This window comes from Pelmatolapia mariae, linkage group LG23, assembly GCF_036321145.2.
Source record: "Pelmatolapia mariae isolate MD_Pm_ZW linkage group LG23, Pm_UMD_F_2, whole genome shotgun sequence".
In the NCBI taxonomy this organism is placed as follows: Eukaryota; Metazoa; Chordata; class Actinopteri; order Cichliformes; family Cichlidae; genus Pelmatolapia; species Pelmatolapia mariae.
In genome coordinates, this window is record NC_086246.1 from 18,793,355 (window position 1) to 18,810,613 (window position 17,259).

At 42.2% G+C, this 17,259-nt stretch overlaps 2 protein-coding genes across 5 annotated transcripts in view; one reads left to right on the plus strand and one right to left on the minus strand.

Annotated features, from left to right (window-relative positions):
- Positions 1-7,841, minus strand: part of LOC134621348 (potassium voltage-gated channel subfamily H member 3-like) — a 46,586-nt gene extending 38,745 nt beyond the window's left edge. Inside the window, exon 1 of the mRNA XM_063467803.1 lies at positions 7,423-7,841. Coding sequence (XP_063323873.1) covers positions 7,423-7,498 — 76 coding nt within the window. The 5' untranslated portion in view covers positions 7,499-7,841. The remainder of the gene's footprint in view (positions 1-7,422) is intronic.
- Positions 7,842-13,364: 5,523 nt separating this feature from the next.
- The window catches only part of LOC134621351 (protein FAM184A-like), a 72,563-nt gene continuing 68,668 nt past the window's right edge, over positions 13,365-17,259 (plus strand). For all 4 annotated transcript variants that reach the window (XM_063467811.1, XM_063467810.2, XM_063467808.2 and 1 more), the window contains exon 1: positions 13,365-13,772. In XM_063467811.1, coding sequence (XP_063323881.1) covers positions 13,608-13,772 — 165 coding nt within the window. In that variant the 5' untranslated portion in view covers positions 13,365-13,607. The remainder of the gene's footprint in view (positions 13,773-17,259) is intronic.

Genomic DNA, 17,259 nt, shown 5'->3' on the forward strand with positions numbered 1-17,259 from the left:
GGGTCTTGCGTCTCTCAACTTTCTCTTCACAATATCCCACAGATTCTCTATGGGGTTCAGGTCAGGAGAGTTGGCAGGCCAATTGAGCACAGTAATACCATGGTCAGTAAACCATTTACCAGTGGTTTTGGCACTGTGAGCAGGTGCCAGGTCGTGCTGAAAAATGAAATCTTCATCTCCATAAAGCTTTTCAGCAGATGGAAGCATGAAGTGCTCCAAAATCTCCTGATAGCTAGCTGCATTGACCCTGCCCTTGATAAAACACAGTGGACCAACACCAGCAGCTGACATGGCACCCCAGACCATCACTGACTGTGGGTACTTGACACTGGACTTCAGGCATTTTGGCATTTCCCTCTCCCCAGTCTTCCTCCAGACTCTGGCACCTTGATTTCCGAATGACATGCAAAAGTTGCTTTCATCCGAAAAAGTACTTTGGACCACTTAGCAACAGTCCAGTGCTGCTTCTCTGTAGCCCAGGTCAGGCGCTTCTGCCGCTGTTTCTGGTTCAAAAGTGGCTTGACCTGGGGAATGCGGCACCTGTAGCCCATTTCCTGCACACGCCTGTACACGGTGGCTCTGGATGTTTCTACTCCAGACTCAGTCCACTTCTTCCGCAGGTCCCCCAAGGTCTGGAATCGGTTCTTCTCCACAATCTTCCTCAGGGTCCGGTCACCTCTTCTCGTTGTGCAGCGTTTTCTGCCACACTTTTTCCTTCCCACAGACTTCCCACTGAGGTGCCTTGATACAGCACTCTGGGAACAGCCTATTCATTCAGAAATTTCTTTCTGTGTCTTACCCTCTTGCTTGAGGGTGTCAATGATGGCCTTCTGGACAGCAGTCAGGTCAGCAGTCTTACCCATGATTGCGGTTTTGAGTAATGAACCAGGCTGGGAGTTTTTAAATGCCTCAGAAATCTTTTGCTGGTCTTTAGAGTTAATTCGTTGATTCAGATGATTAGGTTAATAGCTCGTTTAGAGAACCTTTTCATGATATGCTAATTTTTTGAGATAGGAATTTTGGGTTTTCATGAGTTATGTATGCCAAAATCGTCAATATTAAAACAATGAAAGGCTTGAACTACTTCAGTTGTGTGTAATGAATCTAAAATATATGAAAGTCTAATGTTTATCAGTACATTACAGGAAATAATGAACTTTATCACAATATGCTAATTTTTTGAGAAGGACCTGTATGTTGATAGTTACTTGGACAAAATGTGCTTAATGACATTGTTCTCTGCTCTGGTGAAGGGACTTCCATATTTGCTCAGTTAAAATGTTTTCCTGCTGTCATTGTGCAGTACTTGTGTGTGGGTTTTATAATGTTAGTCATTAAAGTGTCATTTTGAGTCTGAGCTATTTTACTATCTGGGTTTTGGTCTTTTATCAACAGTGTGACCTGCAGTGTACCCCTAAAATATCACCTGTTATTAACATCTGATCTGTATCTGACACATCGTCTGGATGCTGACAGCCGACGCATACATTTACATATATTCCCGCAGCTTTTGTTGGCCTCTCTGTTGACCTTTCAGCTGATGTTATTTATTCAGAACGTGGTCACGCTGTGGGCCTCAGGTGTCACAATAATGATGTGTTGATGATAACTGTGATATTTAAAAAATGAGGCATCCATAAATTAAAAATGCACGTGTCATGGATAACTGTGTTAATTGTTTCTGTCTGCCAAGCACTTTTACATTTTGATTTTGTAAATTTTTGATAAATCTTCTATAAATTCTGAAATCAGACCAGCTTTAAATACTGCAGTTACACCAAGCTAAGAACCAAAAGCAAAGTGCTCCTGACTGTTGTTGGCCTTATTTACATCCACAATTGCTGTGACTTGTTTTACCTTTCCCTACAAGTTATTTGAACAGAAATCTAAAGTTGTTACAAGACATGCACTCATCTGTCACTACCCGTTCAACTAATCAGCCAGTTACATGGCAGCAACTTTAATCCCAGTTTAGGTATGTATACATGGTCAAAACAACCTGCTGACATTTAAAGTGATCATCAGAATAGGGATGAGAAAATATCCCGTGAGCCATAGCTCTCTGGATGAAAATGTTTTGTTGCTTTGAGAGGTCAGCGGGTATTTAAGAGACTATTTAGAGCTAATACGAAGGCAACAGTAAGTCAAACATTCTTCTGTACCTAGAGTATAATGAGGTATGCAGAAGAGCATTTCTAGATGCACAAAATGTTGAAGCTGGACAGCAGCAGAAGACCACACTGGGTGCCACTTCTGTCAGCTAAAAAACTAAGGCTACAATTCACACAGGTTCACCAAAACAAGCCAATAGAAGATTTGAAAAACAGATCTTATCTGATGAGGCTTGAGTTCTGCTGCTACATTTGAACAATAGGGTCAGAATTCAGCCTAAACAACATAAAAGCAGCAAGCAATCCCACCTTGTACCAGTGGTTCAGGCTGGTGGTGTAACGGTACATAGAATATTTTCTGGGACCACTTAGTACCACTTGTGCATTGTTGGTAATGCCACAGCGTATCTAAGTATTTTTTCTGACTGTGTTCTTCTAGCACCTTGTTGAATTAGTTCCTCAAAGAGTTAAGAAAGATCTGAAGGCAAAAGAAGGTCCAACAACCTTGTCCGGGTATGTTAAAGTGTCCGTTATTTCAAACTAGCAGACCTTCGTCAGAGCATCACACATACTGAACTCACTCCCAGCCAACAGTTAAAACTGAATGAGCATTTTCGGAAGTCAGAAACCATGAAATTAAAAAATACTGTTGAACAAAAGCCTCATTTTTAAAAATCTGTCGCCACAAAGCTGACAGCTACCTTCAACATTTTCCGAGATTTGCTATCAAACTGTTATTAAACGGCTGACTTTGTACGTTTAAATATGCATGAGGTGGACTGAGATATCTCTGGGTTAAAAGGGAGTGGATTTTGCATTTTAAGCTTTTGCCTGAAATGAACGAAAGGAAATCAAGAAATTCCCTGGAGTTTCCTGCTTCGTCTTGCTCCATTAATGTTGTATGAAAAAAAGACAAGATGATCCAGCCTAAAAATACTCTTCTGCTCAGCTGGTAACGGGCATTTGAGGAGTCACTGTGAGTCACAAAGAACAGGTCCCCTGTTCTGTCGCTGAGCATAGGTAATGACAAATAAAACCAGTGAAGTGTGTGAAGATCACTGACATCTGAAGCAGCTTCACAAAGATCTCAGACAAGTTCGCTCAAAGTTACTGAAGTCTCTAAATTCCTACCCTTTGACAGTTTCTTGACAGCACCCCTGCTGACAGCATTGTACAGTTATACTGTTGTATGGTTGGAGAAGCCCCTCTTTAAAATTCCACCTCTGTGGTTTTACCAATGGCCTGTTAAAGGTTAGGAGCAAAGGGGAATTCATGAATGAGAAAGTCAACATTACCATCATCCCAGACATCATTCGCATGCGGCTGTTCAAGCATGAAGAGCTTCTGCTTATCAAAAGTCAACATTCATTCAATCTATTCACGCGTTTATCCCCCGTAGCTGATTCCGTTTATGATTAATGCTTACACGTGTTTAATCAGGCCTCATTGAAGCCACATATTGAAATTCTGTCACTGTGAACTGCTCTTATTATCAGCTTTTTGTAGCAAGGAGCATCATTTTTAGGTTGGTTTGAGTCAGTGTTAAATACGTGCAACTCAAAGAAAGGATAAATAAATGTGATAAATCAAAAGTGGAAAAGTAAGTTTATGGTACTGAAAAGGTGTTGGATCTTATCACACCCAATATTTTTTTACATCAATTATTTCCTGTTTAACTTCTGCACCAATACACATATTTCTTTTACTTTTGTTGTAAATGTTTTTTCCGTTTGTGTTTGAATGTACGCCACACTCGTCTTATTTCACGCAGATTCTAATATTAAACAAACTCTGGAATTTCCTCCTTTTTTGTTACTTTATGCATTATTTGTGCAGGATTAAAGTATGCAGAATCTCTTGAGAGCACGGGAGTTGAATAAATCTGTATAAATAAATCATCAGTTGGTTCATGATAGTCAGTGTTCACTATTTGTAATGCTCCTTTCTGTGGTATCAAAACTGATTCGTGTATGTGTTGTTCCTCCAAACCTCCAGACAGTAGCTTATGTATATAAGGAAGGGAATAATAGAGGAAATAAATTAAAATTTCCAATAACCTTTCCTGCAATAGTACAGCAGGGGACTTTGACGTCATTTATATATGTTTTACAGCAGTTTCCAGCCAATAACAGCGCCTCAAAATGTACTTGAATAAGTTGTTCCTAGGATTCTTTTTTTCCAGTAAACATGTACAATATCATTGCAAGTATGCAATTTTGATCATCACTGGTAATGTTTTGCATGCAAGATCAGATGGAATCAGTTTGGAAGTGAGAGGGAATTTTTTCAAGACTGATATTGAAAAAGAAGCAAAAACTTTAAGCTGAGGAGAGAAAGGTACGGCACACTGTCCACCCCTGCTATAATTTGAGTAAATATATAAAATCAAAGGATTATTTATTCAAATAACCATTAAGGAAAATGTCCTTGGTATAAAATGAATATGTACCTATTGAGTACATTTTGTTTGGCCATGAGTGTAAACCTTTTGGATCACTCCTCCTGATGAAACACCAGGAGTCACTGCATGCTTTCATGTGATGGTTACATGTGGAGGCAGCCTGTAGTTTATGTCCTAGAGTCTCAGACTGTCCACCAAACACCGAATGAACCCCGAAGAGCAGACTAGCTCTTTAGGTCTGTGGTGATACATGCTGGAGGGCTAATGGAAGCTTTCCTGGTGCTCTGTGGACTCTGTCCCCCTGTGGCATCTTTTTGATGGGTACTAAAGCTGCTGCCTTGGACCTTCTGATTCCTGGATGATCCAAACTTTAATTCTGCAGAAAGCACAGGTGCATACCCTTTCTTGTTAGCTGGGTTAAATAATTTTCAAATCCAGGGCCAGTTCCTAATGAAGGGTAAGCTTTATATTTCTTTTGATAAGAAAAGCAGGTGGACAACTCCTCAAGTCTTAATGAAGTGGGTGAAATCCCTGCTTACTCAAACAGTGTGTCTAATGGATTTCCTCCTGCCAGCCTGTGCACTGGGACCGCCGGGCGACTGTAAGAAGTGATCAGAAACAATCTGCTCTGCTCTCACTTTAGAGTTGAACTGATTGCTGTTGACACAAAATGAAAAAAATATCTAATTGAATCAGTGCTATCTCATGAGACTTCAACTGCACGGGCCTCGCAGAAAACACTGCATACTGAATATTATTAGACTTTTGATTTTTTCGCAGCACTTTGTAGCAGAAAACAAAAATCGACACAAATGACATTTATTTTGTGTATTTATTCAACTTAGAGCTCAGAAAACACAGATCTTGCGGTTACAGTGCATCGGCTCTCAGTCCAGGCTTTTAATTTACACCTTCAGGTCTGTGTTATGTAACTCTCTTAAGCAACTGTATGTGCTGATTGACAGCAATATTTGTGAGCCTAATGCACAGTGCAGCATTTTTGCAGTGAATGTGAAGAACAGGTGAATAATAATAAAAGGCTGGGTTTTAATTGGTTTGACAGTCCCAGTAAAACACTCTGACTGAATGTGCTTATTTTCTTTTAAAACAGTGTTACTCTGAAGATGTTTAGTTTAAAGGAAAATCGGATGTCAGAGCATTTTAAATGAGTTCAGGTGGCACCATTACTTTATGAATAGATCTATGGTGACTTTTATAGCTGATGTAACAATTTGAAATGTTTTTCTCACAGAGCAAGATGTCAAGGCTCATTTCTAGAGGCAAAAACTCGAGATGGCCGAAATCTCCAGTATGAACAAACAAAAAAAGCATTAGCTGGGCAATACACTGGCTGCCTGTCCAGGTCCTTTCACCCTATAACTACTGGATAGGCTCCAACCCTTGTGAATCTGAATAAGATAAAGAGAGGAAAATGGACTGATGGTTGGACTCAATACGTCCATCAAGATTGAAAATTCCATCCACAGGTCCCAGATCCAGAAGGATATGATTTCACGATTCAAGTTTATTTGTGACATAACATGTCGAAACTGTTCCAAAAAGTCCCAGCTCTAGATCAGGATTGACTCCAAACTTTAATCACTTGTGAGTTGGGCTAAGCCTCATCTCTGCTAAAAAGTTTTCATGCCAATCCATGTGCAACTTTTTAAGTGATCATGTTTACAAACAAACAAGCTGGGCCAGTCACATAACCTCCTTGGCAAATGTAATAAGGATTTTAAATCGAGTCCTGATTTCTAACCTGAGCTTGAGGCCTTCTAATCTTTTTCCAAGACCTTCATAATTAGGTTATACACTCATAAATTTTAAAACAACAACAACAACAACAACAACAACAACAACACAGCAAGCTAGCTGAGAAAAGATAAAAACATTGCACTGAGAGTGGAACGACTAGGACGTTAATTGGGGTTTGACAGCATGTTTTTTGCCCCTCTGGGCTCCATCCGTCCATTTTCTTAACCGCATATCCAAGTTGGGATCATGAAGATTATCCCAGCTATCATAGGGCCCAAGGCAGGGTACACACTGGACAGGTCGCCAGTCACATCACGGAGCTAACACAGAGAGACAGACAACCACACACTCTTAAATCAACAGCCAATTTAGAATCCCCAAGCATGGTCTGTGGACTGTGGGAGGAAGCCGGAACAATCCAAACTGCACACAGAAAGGCCGGCTGACGGCGCAGCACCACTGTGCTGCCTGGAGTCCATTGGCAAGTTAATTCAACCGTGCTTGAATGAGATGACTGATAAAGGTTGTGGCATGGTAAACTGAAGCATTTTGAGCAGACTGACATGTATCAGATACAACCTTTCAAGTACTTACAACACATTATCTATATCTATTAGACATAGAAACTCTGGTGTGTTATATGAGGAATCAGTGCTGTAAAGCTCAACTTATCATGGATACAGTGATGTAATAATAAATTGGTACCGGGAAAGCTATGATCCAATACGACTAATTTGGGTTTTAATGCATTGTAAACTTACAATAAGAGCCATGGCTTCTGCAGGTCATTGTACTCAGTGCATTAAACTCCTTTGGCCAAGTCTGAATTATCAAGTAGCCTATGCAAAATTATCTCTATAAGCTGGCGTCTCAGGTAGGCGCTTGATGAATTTTTCATATGTTAAACAATAGTCTGGGCTTTCTTTCATTCATCATTACTCATTCATTAAAGAATCGGCAAGCTTCAAGTGTCCTAGATCCTCATCAAGCACTTTGCATGTCCCCGGAGGAGTTTGGATATTTTAATCTTTTATTTTAAAAAATGTTTTCATAGATCCGAGTAAGTAAATAAGTCAGTGATATATAAAGTGCTGTAAATGTCCATTGCGCACAATAAAATTTAGAGGATTCTCGGAGAAGACATGTACTCACGGGTGCCATCAAAACGAGTGGCGATAGTATCCAAAAAGGTGTTCTGTGGCGCAATCAGACCCCGCATCACGGGCATCCGGGAGCGGGTCGAGCCTCGTCTTTCCCGGCGCTCTGAGCCATGGCTCTCGCTGGCGGTTGACACGAAGCCCGGCAGAAACCTCGAGGATGCCCCCGGCGCTCCTCCTAACCCCTGGAGGAGGGCGCCGAGCCGAGAAACCCGGGACTCCACGGTCCAAAGCTGACCACCGACCACCGAGCAGGTGATCCGGGCTTATAGGAGGAGAGATGAGCCGCTGGAGGCTACAGGGGTGAGGACGGAGGGATGAAGGGGGGATGAAAGGACCACGGCGCGGATGGTCACATTTACGCACGGATGTACTGCATAGCCATCCCTCTTTCCTCCTCCCCTTCCCGCTCGCTCTTTCTCTCTGCCTCTCTAACACAAACACTTTATTCCTTTCCAAACACTCTCCTCTCAGGCTAAATGACCATTTCCAGTCACAGTTTTCTTTTTTTCACCCAATTTTTTCCCCTCTACCATCGCACCCCTCCCTTTTCCTCTTGTCTCTGAAATTCTATCAATCTGTCTTCACCTTCCCTGCTTTGTTCTGATGGAGTGTCTATTTAAAGCTGGTAAATTAAAGTGTCATATTGTCCTTATTTCGAGTACTGTTTACACTGCGTGATTAACTATTACCAACATTGTCTGCCACGTTTCACACTTGAAGCTGCAACATTTGTCACTCAAAGAACAAATGAATAATTTAGTCAGGATGGACATGAAAACTGTTAAAAACTCTCATCAGTATGATTATATATATTATAATCCACAATCCACTCAAATATACAAAATCCATGTGCTTATGTGTGCAGTTAGATCAGTGGGAACACATTATACTTCTCCTTATTTTCTGTCATTTGCATACTTTTACAATAATAGATGCTAATGTTAAACATGGCACGAGGTCTAAAATAGTTATGTTTGGTTTGCTAGTTGTTTGTTTATTTGGTTGGTTGTTGACATCGAAGGGAGGAGATATACCTAATATGGTCATTTCATGCAGCAGCTTTAGCTGTGAGCACAAAGTCCCACCCATCTACTGTTCACATCTTTTGTTTGCAAGGGGCAGCCAATCAGAAAACAGCTGGCTTAAGTGAGTGAAAAGGGAGTCAAAATAGTTTGTTTTCAGACAGAAGATGAACTGAACTGTGAATGATACAAGCTTAATCTGGTACAGTCCAGAATATGGAGCTGAAAGTGAGCATGATAATAATACTGTTTTTTATGCATTTTTCTAATATAAACATATCAAATAATATGCAGTGTGATACAGATGTGGTTTGCCAAACGAGATGATGACATTATGTGGCATTTGCATTTTCTCTCTGTGCAGGCTTCCTGTCAGTGGGCTAGTTTTCTCCATCAGTCAAAAGATTAGAGACTGCCACATACACCCTGGTTCTGTGAGTCTTAATGGATCCCCGGCTATATGTCAGCGCTGTGAGTGGCAGCACATCCAGAGTGCAGCCCTCCTTTCGTTCGACATTAGTTGGGATGGTGCAGATAGTGCTAGGATGTGGATGGAGGCCCACCCTCTGCATTTGCTGATGGTGACAGGTTTTCCTTATGTTGAAGTGCTTGGACTTGGAAATGTGGTTGAAAACCAAAACCAATGCTAAACACTGCCAACCCAAGTTAGCCTTAATGGCCTTTAAAAAAAAATCACATGTCTGAAAGTTGTTAGAGTTTAAAGTTTTAAAAGAGGCTGTACCCAACCATCTCTTAAATGTGGTTAAAGCTGATGTCCCACTGCAACACTGCAAAACTAGAGAAAAGGGATGATGTCACTGAAGTTCTGCATCTTTTATTTATTGCTGCCACACAGTTAGGACACACTTTTGGTCAGTCAGTAGAAAGTGGTTTGGTCCGAAGAACAGATTAAAGATGTTAAACACTGTCCAAGAGTGGGACTTCTAAGCTCAGAAATCCCATCTACTGCAGTTGGGCAAGCTTTTCTTAGTGGCCTAAGGTGTGAAACAGCTATGATGTAGCACAGACTATGTTGTATAATTTCTTACACCCCATCTATTTGGTGCATACAAATGGTTTAATTTTAAATATTCTATAAGCCTGCCCTGTAGGACCATGATGGTACTCGTGTTCCTCCACCATCCCACAGACTGAAGACAGCATGTTCCTGACCCCAAGCTGAAAACCTGCAGCATTTTTCTTTAAATATTTGTTTTGCATATTAAAATTCTTCTTTCAAGGCCTTTGTTCTGCACATCCTGCCCTTTGGGTGCAGTCTCATCAGACTGCAGCTGGCTTGCAGCTAGAGTCTCCCTGGCTTCTCTTTTAAGGAGATCTCACAGAGAAAGACTCAAATATCCTGAAATGTCAGGGACAAGCAAAGCTCCAACATTTTCACACTTATTGCACTTTGTCTGCTTCGGGACCCCCAAAGGTCTTAACGCTCCTGGAACTGCAAAGTAAGTATGCCTCTACTCTAATACCCTTTAGAGAAATTCATTGCGAATGCTTTGCACAGCACACATGAAAACATACAAACATACCTATGTATATAAGGTGATGCAGTGTTCTAGACCTCAATATTTCTTAGCGAGAGATTTCAATTCAGTTGGGTCGACATTGAATCCCAAACACATGTTACACAGCGCAGCGGCTTTTAACGAGGTAGATTCAATACAGGAAGCCCTGGCGAGTGTGGTCTGCAGATAAAACAAGGCTAAATTAAATCATCCACACCTGCGGCTGTCTGGAATTGCTGCAAAGACTAAAATAGGCTTAGAAGTTACTGTTAGACAAGATAACGGCATCTCGAGAGAAGAGGCGAGCTCCTCTCTGAACTGCTGCAGCAGAGACCTGTCAATCAAAGAGGAGGGGGTGCAGGGAAGAGGGCTGAGGGGAGGGTGGGGATGCAGTGGTGGGGAAAATTGACTGGGAGCTGCTCCGAACCAAAATGGACTCCTTCACTCGGGTTATGATATTGGGAGTATAAACCATGAGCACACTGTAACATTACAGCCCCATTCACAAACACTGAAAACCTGACCATCAGTGGTGTAAGTAAGGCAAGGGTGCCATCTACAGGAAAATCTGAAATATTCTCTAGGGCAAAAGTCAGCTCTTCACTTGCAGTGGTGTGTTTCTTATCACAATCAAAGGTATTTTAATTAAAAGAAAAGAAGAAGAAAAAAAGGACAGTGCACCACACAGAGGATCAGTTGTCTGGATGACTTAAGGGTGATGATCAGGACTAAATTCGTAGCAATGATTTGCTTGTTTCCAGATTCGGAGGAAGCTCTCGTGAAGTCTGACAATATGAAAGCGTGTAGAGTATCAAATCAGAAGCAGCAGCAAAATCCGTACAACAGAACAGCTGTTCAGTGGTTTACCAGCTGGTTAACAGCTTGTGAGCGAGTCTGATTCTGTGCAGAACAGGTGGGTTAAGAATGTTCTCAAGTGTAACGGCCCACAAGAAACTCACTGTGAGCTCTCTGAGGTCCCAGCTTGTAAGAGAAATCTGAATGTACAGTGCGATTCTGCACTGCGGTATGTTCTCTGCTTGGCAGTAATGCTTGGTTTAGTGAGATCTGCTCCAGTCTAAACAGCACCACTCATGTAATAAATTATACATGGCTATGTTACTGCTGGATTTTGTTTTGGTGGTTTTGTCAAACTGTGCATTCACAAAACACAGCAAAGACCACGTCCAGTGCAAAGATCGCACCTGTTTTCCAGCTTTGCATCATCGAGGCAGTGTGAGCATGAGCGAGTGAGCCTCTTGCCCTGGTCTTGATTCGCTTATGACCGACTTATTTTGTCTTGTACTCAATCGCAGCCAAAGTTTAGTTAGATATCCACGAGATGATGAGGTCTGATACGCCATCTAATAATGATACTATCCCCAACATCCCTTAAGCAATATCACTGATTTGAAATTCACAGCTATGGCTTAAGTCAGATACAACTTCATAAAGTCAGCCTTGGTGAAGTGGACAGTTTCGAGTTTTGGCCAATATTATGAAAACTCACCCTCTAGACGCCCTCGAGTCAAGATAATAAACCGAGAAATTATAAAGGGGCAGTTTTTTCTAACCCACTGCTGAGATCTGAACAGTATCCAGGATAATGAGGATGTGTTAGGTGGAAAGACTGAATGGTGATGCCTCTATGAGATATTAACCTTTTGATCAATACAAGTGAACGAAGACAAAATGAAGGTCTACTGGTAAACATCCCAGCATCCGATAGATGGATGGATATGGATAGATAGAGCATGCAAATCAGAAGTAGAGTATGGTTTGTGCTTCCTCTCCCTGCACGGTGGGAAGTCATTATACATTTTAGCTGTAGTGGGTTGGAAAGAATTTCTATATCAGAGCATGTTTACAGCAGAAGTGAAGGAGCCTCCTACTGAAAAGACTGCAGCTATTTGACTAGTAGGTCATGCAGGGGATTTGATGTGTTGTCTATTACGCTGTAGCATCCTTCTCTGAGTAAGTAAGCCTAAAGGCTCCGGGGCAGTCACCAGAGCAGAGCCAGACTTCCTAATCAGCATGCAGAGCATCCTAGTGTCACTGGATGTGATGCTGCTACTTCAATGCTGCAAAGAATTGGATTATAGATGGCAGACAGTTGGTGTCGTAAACCACCACCTCTGTTCAAAGATGGTCGCTCACAGTGGACATAGATGGCCTCTTTCACTCCTCTTTCAAACCATCTGTCCTCTCTGTCCAAAATGTGAACGTTGGCATCCTCGAAAGAGATGCCAACGTTCACCATCTTTGAACAGAGGTGGTGGTTTACGACACCAACTGTCTGCCATCTATAATCCAGTTTTGAGTTCCCTCCCCAGACGCCTTAATGCCCACTCACATCCTGGGCCATCTGACCTCAGGAATTCACATGACAAGGTGGGGCCAGGTTTCACAATGAGCTCACCCGAAACCCTGGCTGATTAGGTCCCACACCCGCTTTCACACCTTGGCTCATGTGATTAGAGGATCACCAGGGGGTCCTTTGTCCCTCTTTGGGGGGACACTCCCACTGGGTTTAAATCTGGGACTCTCGGCCATTTGACCTTAGAACTGAAGAAGCTTCTCAGATGAGAGGTGAAACGTCTTCAAGCAACTTAAAGAAGTCCAGACGCTTTTCTTTGCTAACTCCTTTGACTACGATGACCTGGATGACTGAGAACCTTCACAGACAATAATAAACGTTTTAACATTTTGGATTGACACTGATGGCAATTACACCTCTTGCCTGACCACCCCTTCTTTCCTGTGTACCTGATTAATTGATGATTGATTAAAGGCACAGGGAAGAAGTGTGAAAGTAATTCTTGACAATAAAAACGACCATTGACACAACCACCTTCCATACATCCTGCTTCTTTTTTCACCCGCCTTTACCCAATTAAGCTGAGCTGGAGCTTCTCCCAGCTGTCATAGGACAGGAGACACTGAGTGTAATCTTTCACGATGTCTGAAGCATTGGCCGAACTGATCCTTTAATAATAATACTAACAATAACAGCAACAGCGTCGCAGTTCACACGAGCCACCGACAGATGTCAGTGCAGGATTAGTGACAGCCTGCGCTTCTCGAGAGTGACGTAATCCAGTGAAGCCTAAATGAAATCCAAAGGCATCTTCCTCCCCCCTTGGGTTTAAAGTTGTAAAAGCAAGAGTGTAAATTTTTTATGCTTCAGCCTATATATACCTAACAGGAAAAACAGCTGTTTCAGAACAACAGTAATAAAATTAATAAAATAATAAAAATAGACGTTAAAACCCGGAATGAGGAGGATGAACTGTATTACAGCTCGGACTGATAGAAAGATAGAAGAGAAAAGTCGCACAAGCCACTCACAGCTGCATTAAAGGGTAAACCAATCGGACCTGAGCGCGTGCTACTGGGATGAGCATCTGGCGCGCGTCTCCGTCACTCTCCTCATCTCGAGCGCTCGCGCCCGCGGTGCTGGAGGATGCGTTGCCGCGGAACGGTCTCGCGCTCCGCCGCTCCAGCTCTCCGTCCTCCGTCACAGAAACCGACAGAACAACCGCACAAGCCGCAACCACGGGACGATGTGAGGCGCAGCGGAGGCCACTTCCATTTTATCTGACTTCGCGGCGTCGCGTGTGGGTTTGTTCCCGGTGAAAATGGCGACGGGGGCAGGCTGGCAGCCTCCGTACAACACCTCGACTAGCAGCACCAAATATCCCCCCTGCACAACCTCCAGCATGCTCTACGACGGGAGCCTAACGCTGGAATACACTCAAGACCTGCATTTGAAGATGAGCAAGAAGATAGCACAGCTGACCAAGGTGCGTGGACGTGAGTGAGTGAAGCTTCGTGGAGTGGTTCAGTCGTTTAGAGCATGTAAATGAAGTATAACTGTGTAATAACTGTGCTGGTGCTGGATGTCATTTGTAAACATTGCGCTTATTTTTCCTGTATTTTTCATTGACTTTGGTGTGTTGGCATTTTGAAGCAGGTGCTCTGCACGCCTGCAGGGTTCAGAGGTCACCGTTAAATACCCAGGCTTGGTTTGTTTGTTTGTTTAGTAGTTGTTAATCAGTGGCTGTGATTGCTGTGCAGTACTTACACACTTCCCCGTGCATGCCGGTAGTATACCTTACTCTGTGGCCAGGCTGTTTTTCCTATGGGTGTTGATAGCTAAGAGCTTTCCAAATGCCCAGAGGAATGTGTTAATGTGCATCCACCCTCTCCCCACCACAGTTTAACTGTTTTCTGCCACCACTGGGCTGCCTCTGGTACCCAAGGACTGAGAGAAGTTATGTAATCTCGGAGGGATGCAGAGGTTTTTGCTTTCTTTATAGTCCACCTGACACCAGGGTAGGATTCAGGCATACTATGTCCTGCAGTTGTAGGAGATTTAAAGTTGCAGCTACATTTTTAGGGCATTTAGGTTTTTGTCAGAGTGGAGCTGAGGATGTAATGTAAATAAAGCCGTTTATGCAGATCAAGGAGAGACAAAAGCAGGAGTAGATGACAGAAGATTTTACATAACACTCGCGGTGACGGTAACCCAGCGGGGAATTAGACACTCTGTAGGGTTGGATAAGCTGTGCAGATATCCACAGTATATCGGGCAGATTGGAAATGTGGACATCCAGGATTAAAATTCAGTGTTTCAGTGGTTGATTAAAATGTATTTGGCGAGAGAGCAGCGGCAGCATTAAGGTCCACATTTTGTCAGCAATCCAACTGCGTGTTTGAACCTTGGGACTTTTTCTCTGTGTTTATTCTTCACCATGTTTTCCCCTCATGTTTGGTGTTTGTTTATGCGGTTTCAGGTTGTTTCCTGCTCCTCACCCCACATTAAAAAAAAAGAAAAAATTCCTGAACAGCCACAAGCCACAATCATCGATCCAAATGAAAATGAAAGATTCACCTCGCCGGCTGAATTACAAATAGGATTTAGGACCTGCAATCAATCCCAAACTGGCTGAGGGATGTTTTACTTCACAACTCTAACTTGCAGATTGGATCCTTAAATACTTTCCCTAGTGTTTTGGAAAACAGCAGCTTGGCAAAATCTGTCATCTGCATGCCTCTCAGGCTTTTAAAGTATTTTGTGTAATCGATGTAAAATGTTTGCAGCCAAGTCAGCAATGGTTTAACTTTTTCAGCAACTTCCAAATGAGCCCATTTTTGAAAAAAAATGATTGTGTTGATGGAGTTCCTTAGATCTAATAGCTACACAAATTGGGAAGCAATGCTGCATAATTAGATTGGAGTATGTGTAAAGCGGCATGTTGTGTGAGCAGGATCTGAAGCCGGAACAGTTTGTTGTATTAACGGATTTAACCAGCATAGCTGGTTAAACACTTTCAAGAAGATATGGTGAAAGAGATACTCGGCATTTTCTCCAGCGCAGCATCTGCCATGTAGAAAAACAAGCAAACATAAAAATAATAGTAAGCCGCAGCTTCAGTGCCAGTCAGATTTGTCCTGAGGAGATCTCAGAAATCCCTCTGTGTTTAACTTGGATTTTAACACAGATTTAGGGCTTGTTTTGTTGCATCGTCCGTCCTCCCTTAAAGCAAACAGCACCTTCCTCTGCTGTGAATCCATGTGTCTTTCGTTTTTAAAAATTGAAAGCGTCATGGCAGATTTATGCGTCTCTGTTTTGTTTGTGTGAGTGCGTAAGTGTGTGTTTATCTGCAGGCTACCGTTATCTGTTAGTCCTGCTCAATGTGGCGCATGTGTTACTCTTCTTTGGAAACATTTTAATTTCAGATGAGTGAGTCAGACATTCCCAGCGTTTCTATTCATGTGTTGTTCGTCCACGTAGTAAATCCGAGCTCTCAGCAGTGCTGTTGTGTGTATTTCGGTCATTCTGCCTCTGCCCACAGGACTGCCCACGTCTTTGCAATTGTGCTTCTTTGTTAAATTCACAGGTGCTGCATTGCCTTACCTTTTCATGAGGGTCATGCAGCAGCAGCAGCGTTAGACAAGGAAAGTGGGCCATTTTCAGGCTGCAGCATATTTCTCAAAAAGATCGAACACCCGGGACCATCAGCAAAGGGATCAATGAAATGAAATTAAAATGATATATGCAAATTACCAAAAATTCATCATCAATCATCCACTGTATAATCCAGGATGAGGTTGTGTTACAGTAGATATTCTGCTGTGCTCTGATTCAGTGCAGTGCTCTTACATGCTTGATTTTTGCCCTAACATTACATCATCTTCACTGAAGAGACGATACAGTGACACACAGAGCACTAAACTTACTTTCAAGAGCCTACAGCAACAGCTTTGAATAGCTGTATTCAACCAGTCGAACCCCATTGTGAACCTCAAGGTGGAACTGTTTTTATCAGCTCAAATGAGAAATGTCACTTTTACCTGACATTTAAGATGTTAAATCCAGCCTCATAATCAGAGTTGTTGATGCAGTGAACACAAAATTTGCTTTGACCCCAAAAGTCTAAAGGTGATTAATTGAATCGTCTCCAAATTAGTAGAAAGTATTGATCATCTTGATGTGAGCAGCATCGCTAACAGCTCACGTTTCAGTGCAAAATCATTTCAGCTGTGACCTCAGTGCTTAAACATCTGGCAGTGCATATAACCTCTTATAAAAGGATTTTTCTTGGAGTACAGCGTTGATTAAATTGAAGGCTGCACTATAATGTCATATGTTACATTAGTTTTATTCTTTAACACTCCAATCCGTTTTAAACATAAGAATTTATTGTAAAGACTCTGTTTGAAACACCTGCTCTACATTCATTTGCTTTCTACTGCTTATCTGGAACCTGGTTGCAGGGGTGGAGAAGGAGATGCCAACATCTCTCTCTCACCAGCTGCCGCCTCCAGCTCTTCTGGGGGAATACTCCCAAGTCATCCAAGAAACATAATCTCCAGCAAGTCCTGGGTCTGCCCGAGGGTTTCCTCCTGCTTCCAAAACACCTCTCCTGTCCCTTCTTGTCTATTTCTTCCCTATCCATCAAAAACTAATCCCAAAATACAGACACATTTTCAGTTACACTGTATCCTAGAGAGACTGACAAACCCCACAAATGAGGGATATCGTGATGGTTGGGCCTTAAGAGTCATAAAATGTGGCCAACAGACACACCTGATCTCTTCTGTTTGTATTAATATATGAATTACATATATGCCTTTTGAAGTGTGAAAAAACCTTTACATATCAGGAACCAAAGGTACACAGAGGCAACACAATTGAAAGTTTGTCCAGTGGAAAAAACATTAAACCTAACTTTACATTCTGGCAGTCCAATTTGCAACAGCTATTGGATTTCAGCTGTTGCAAAG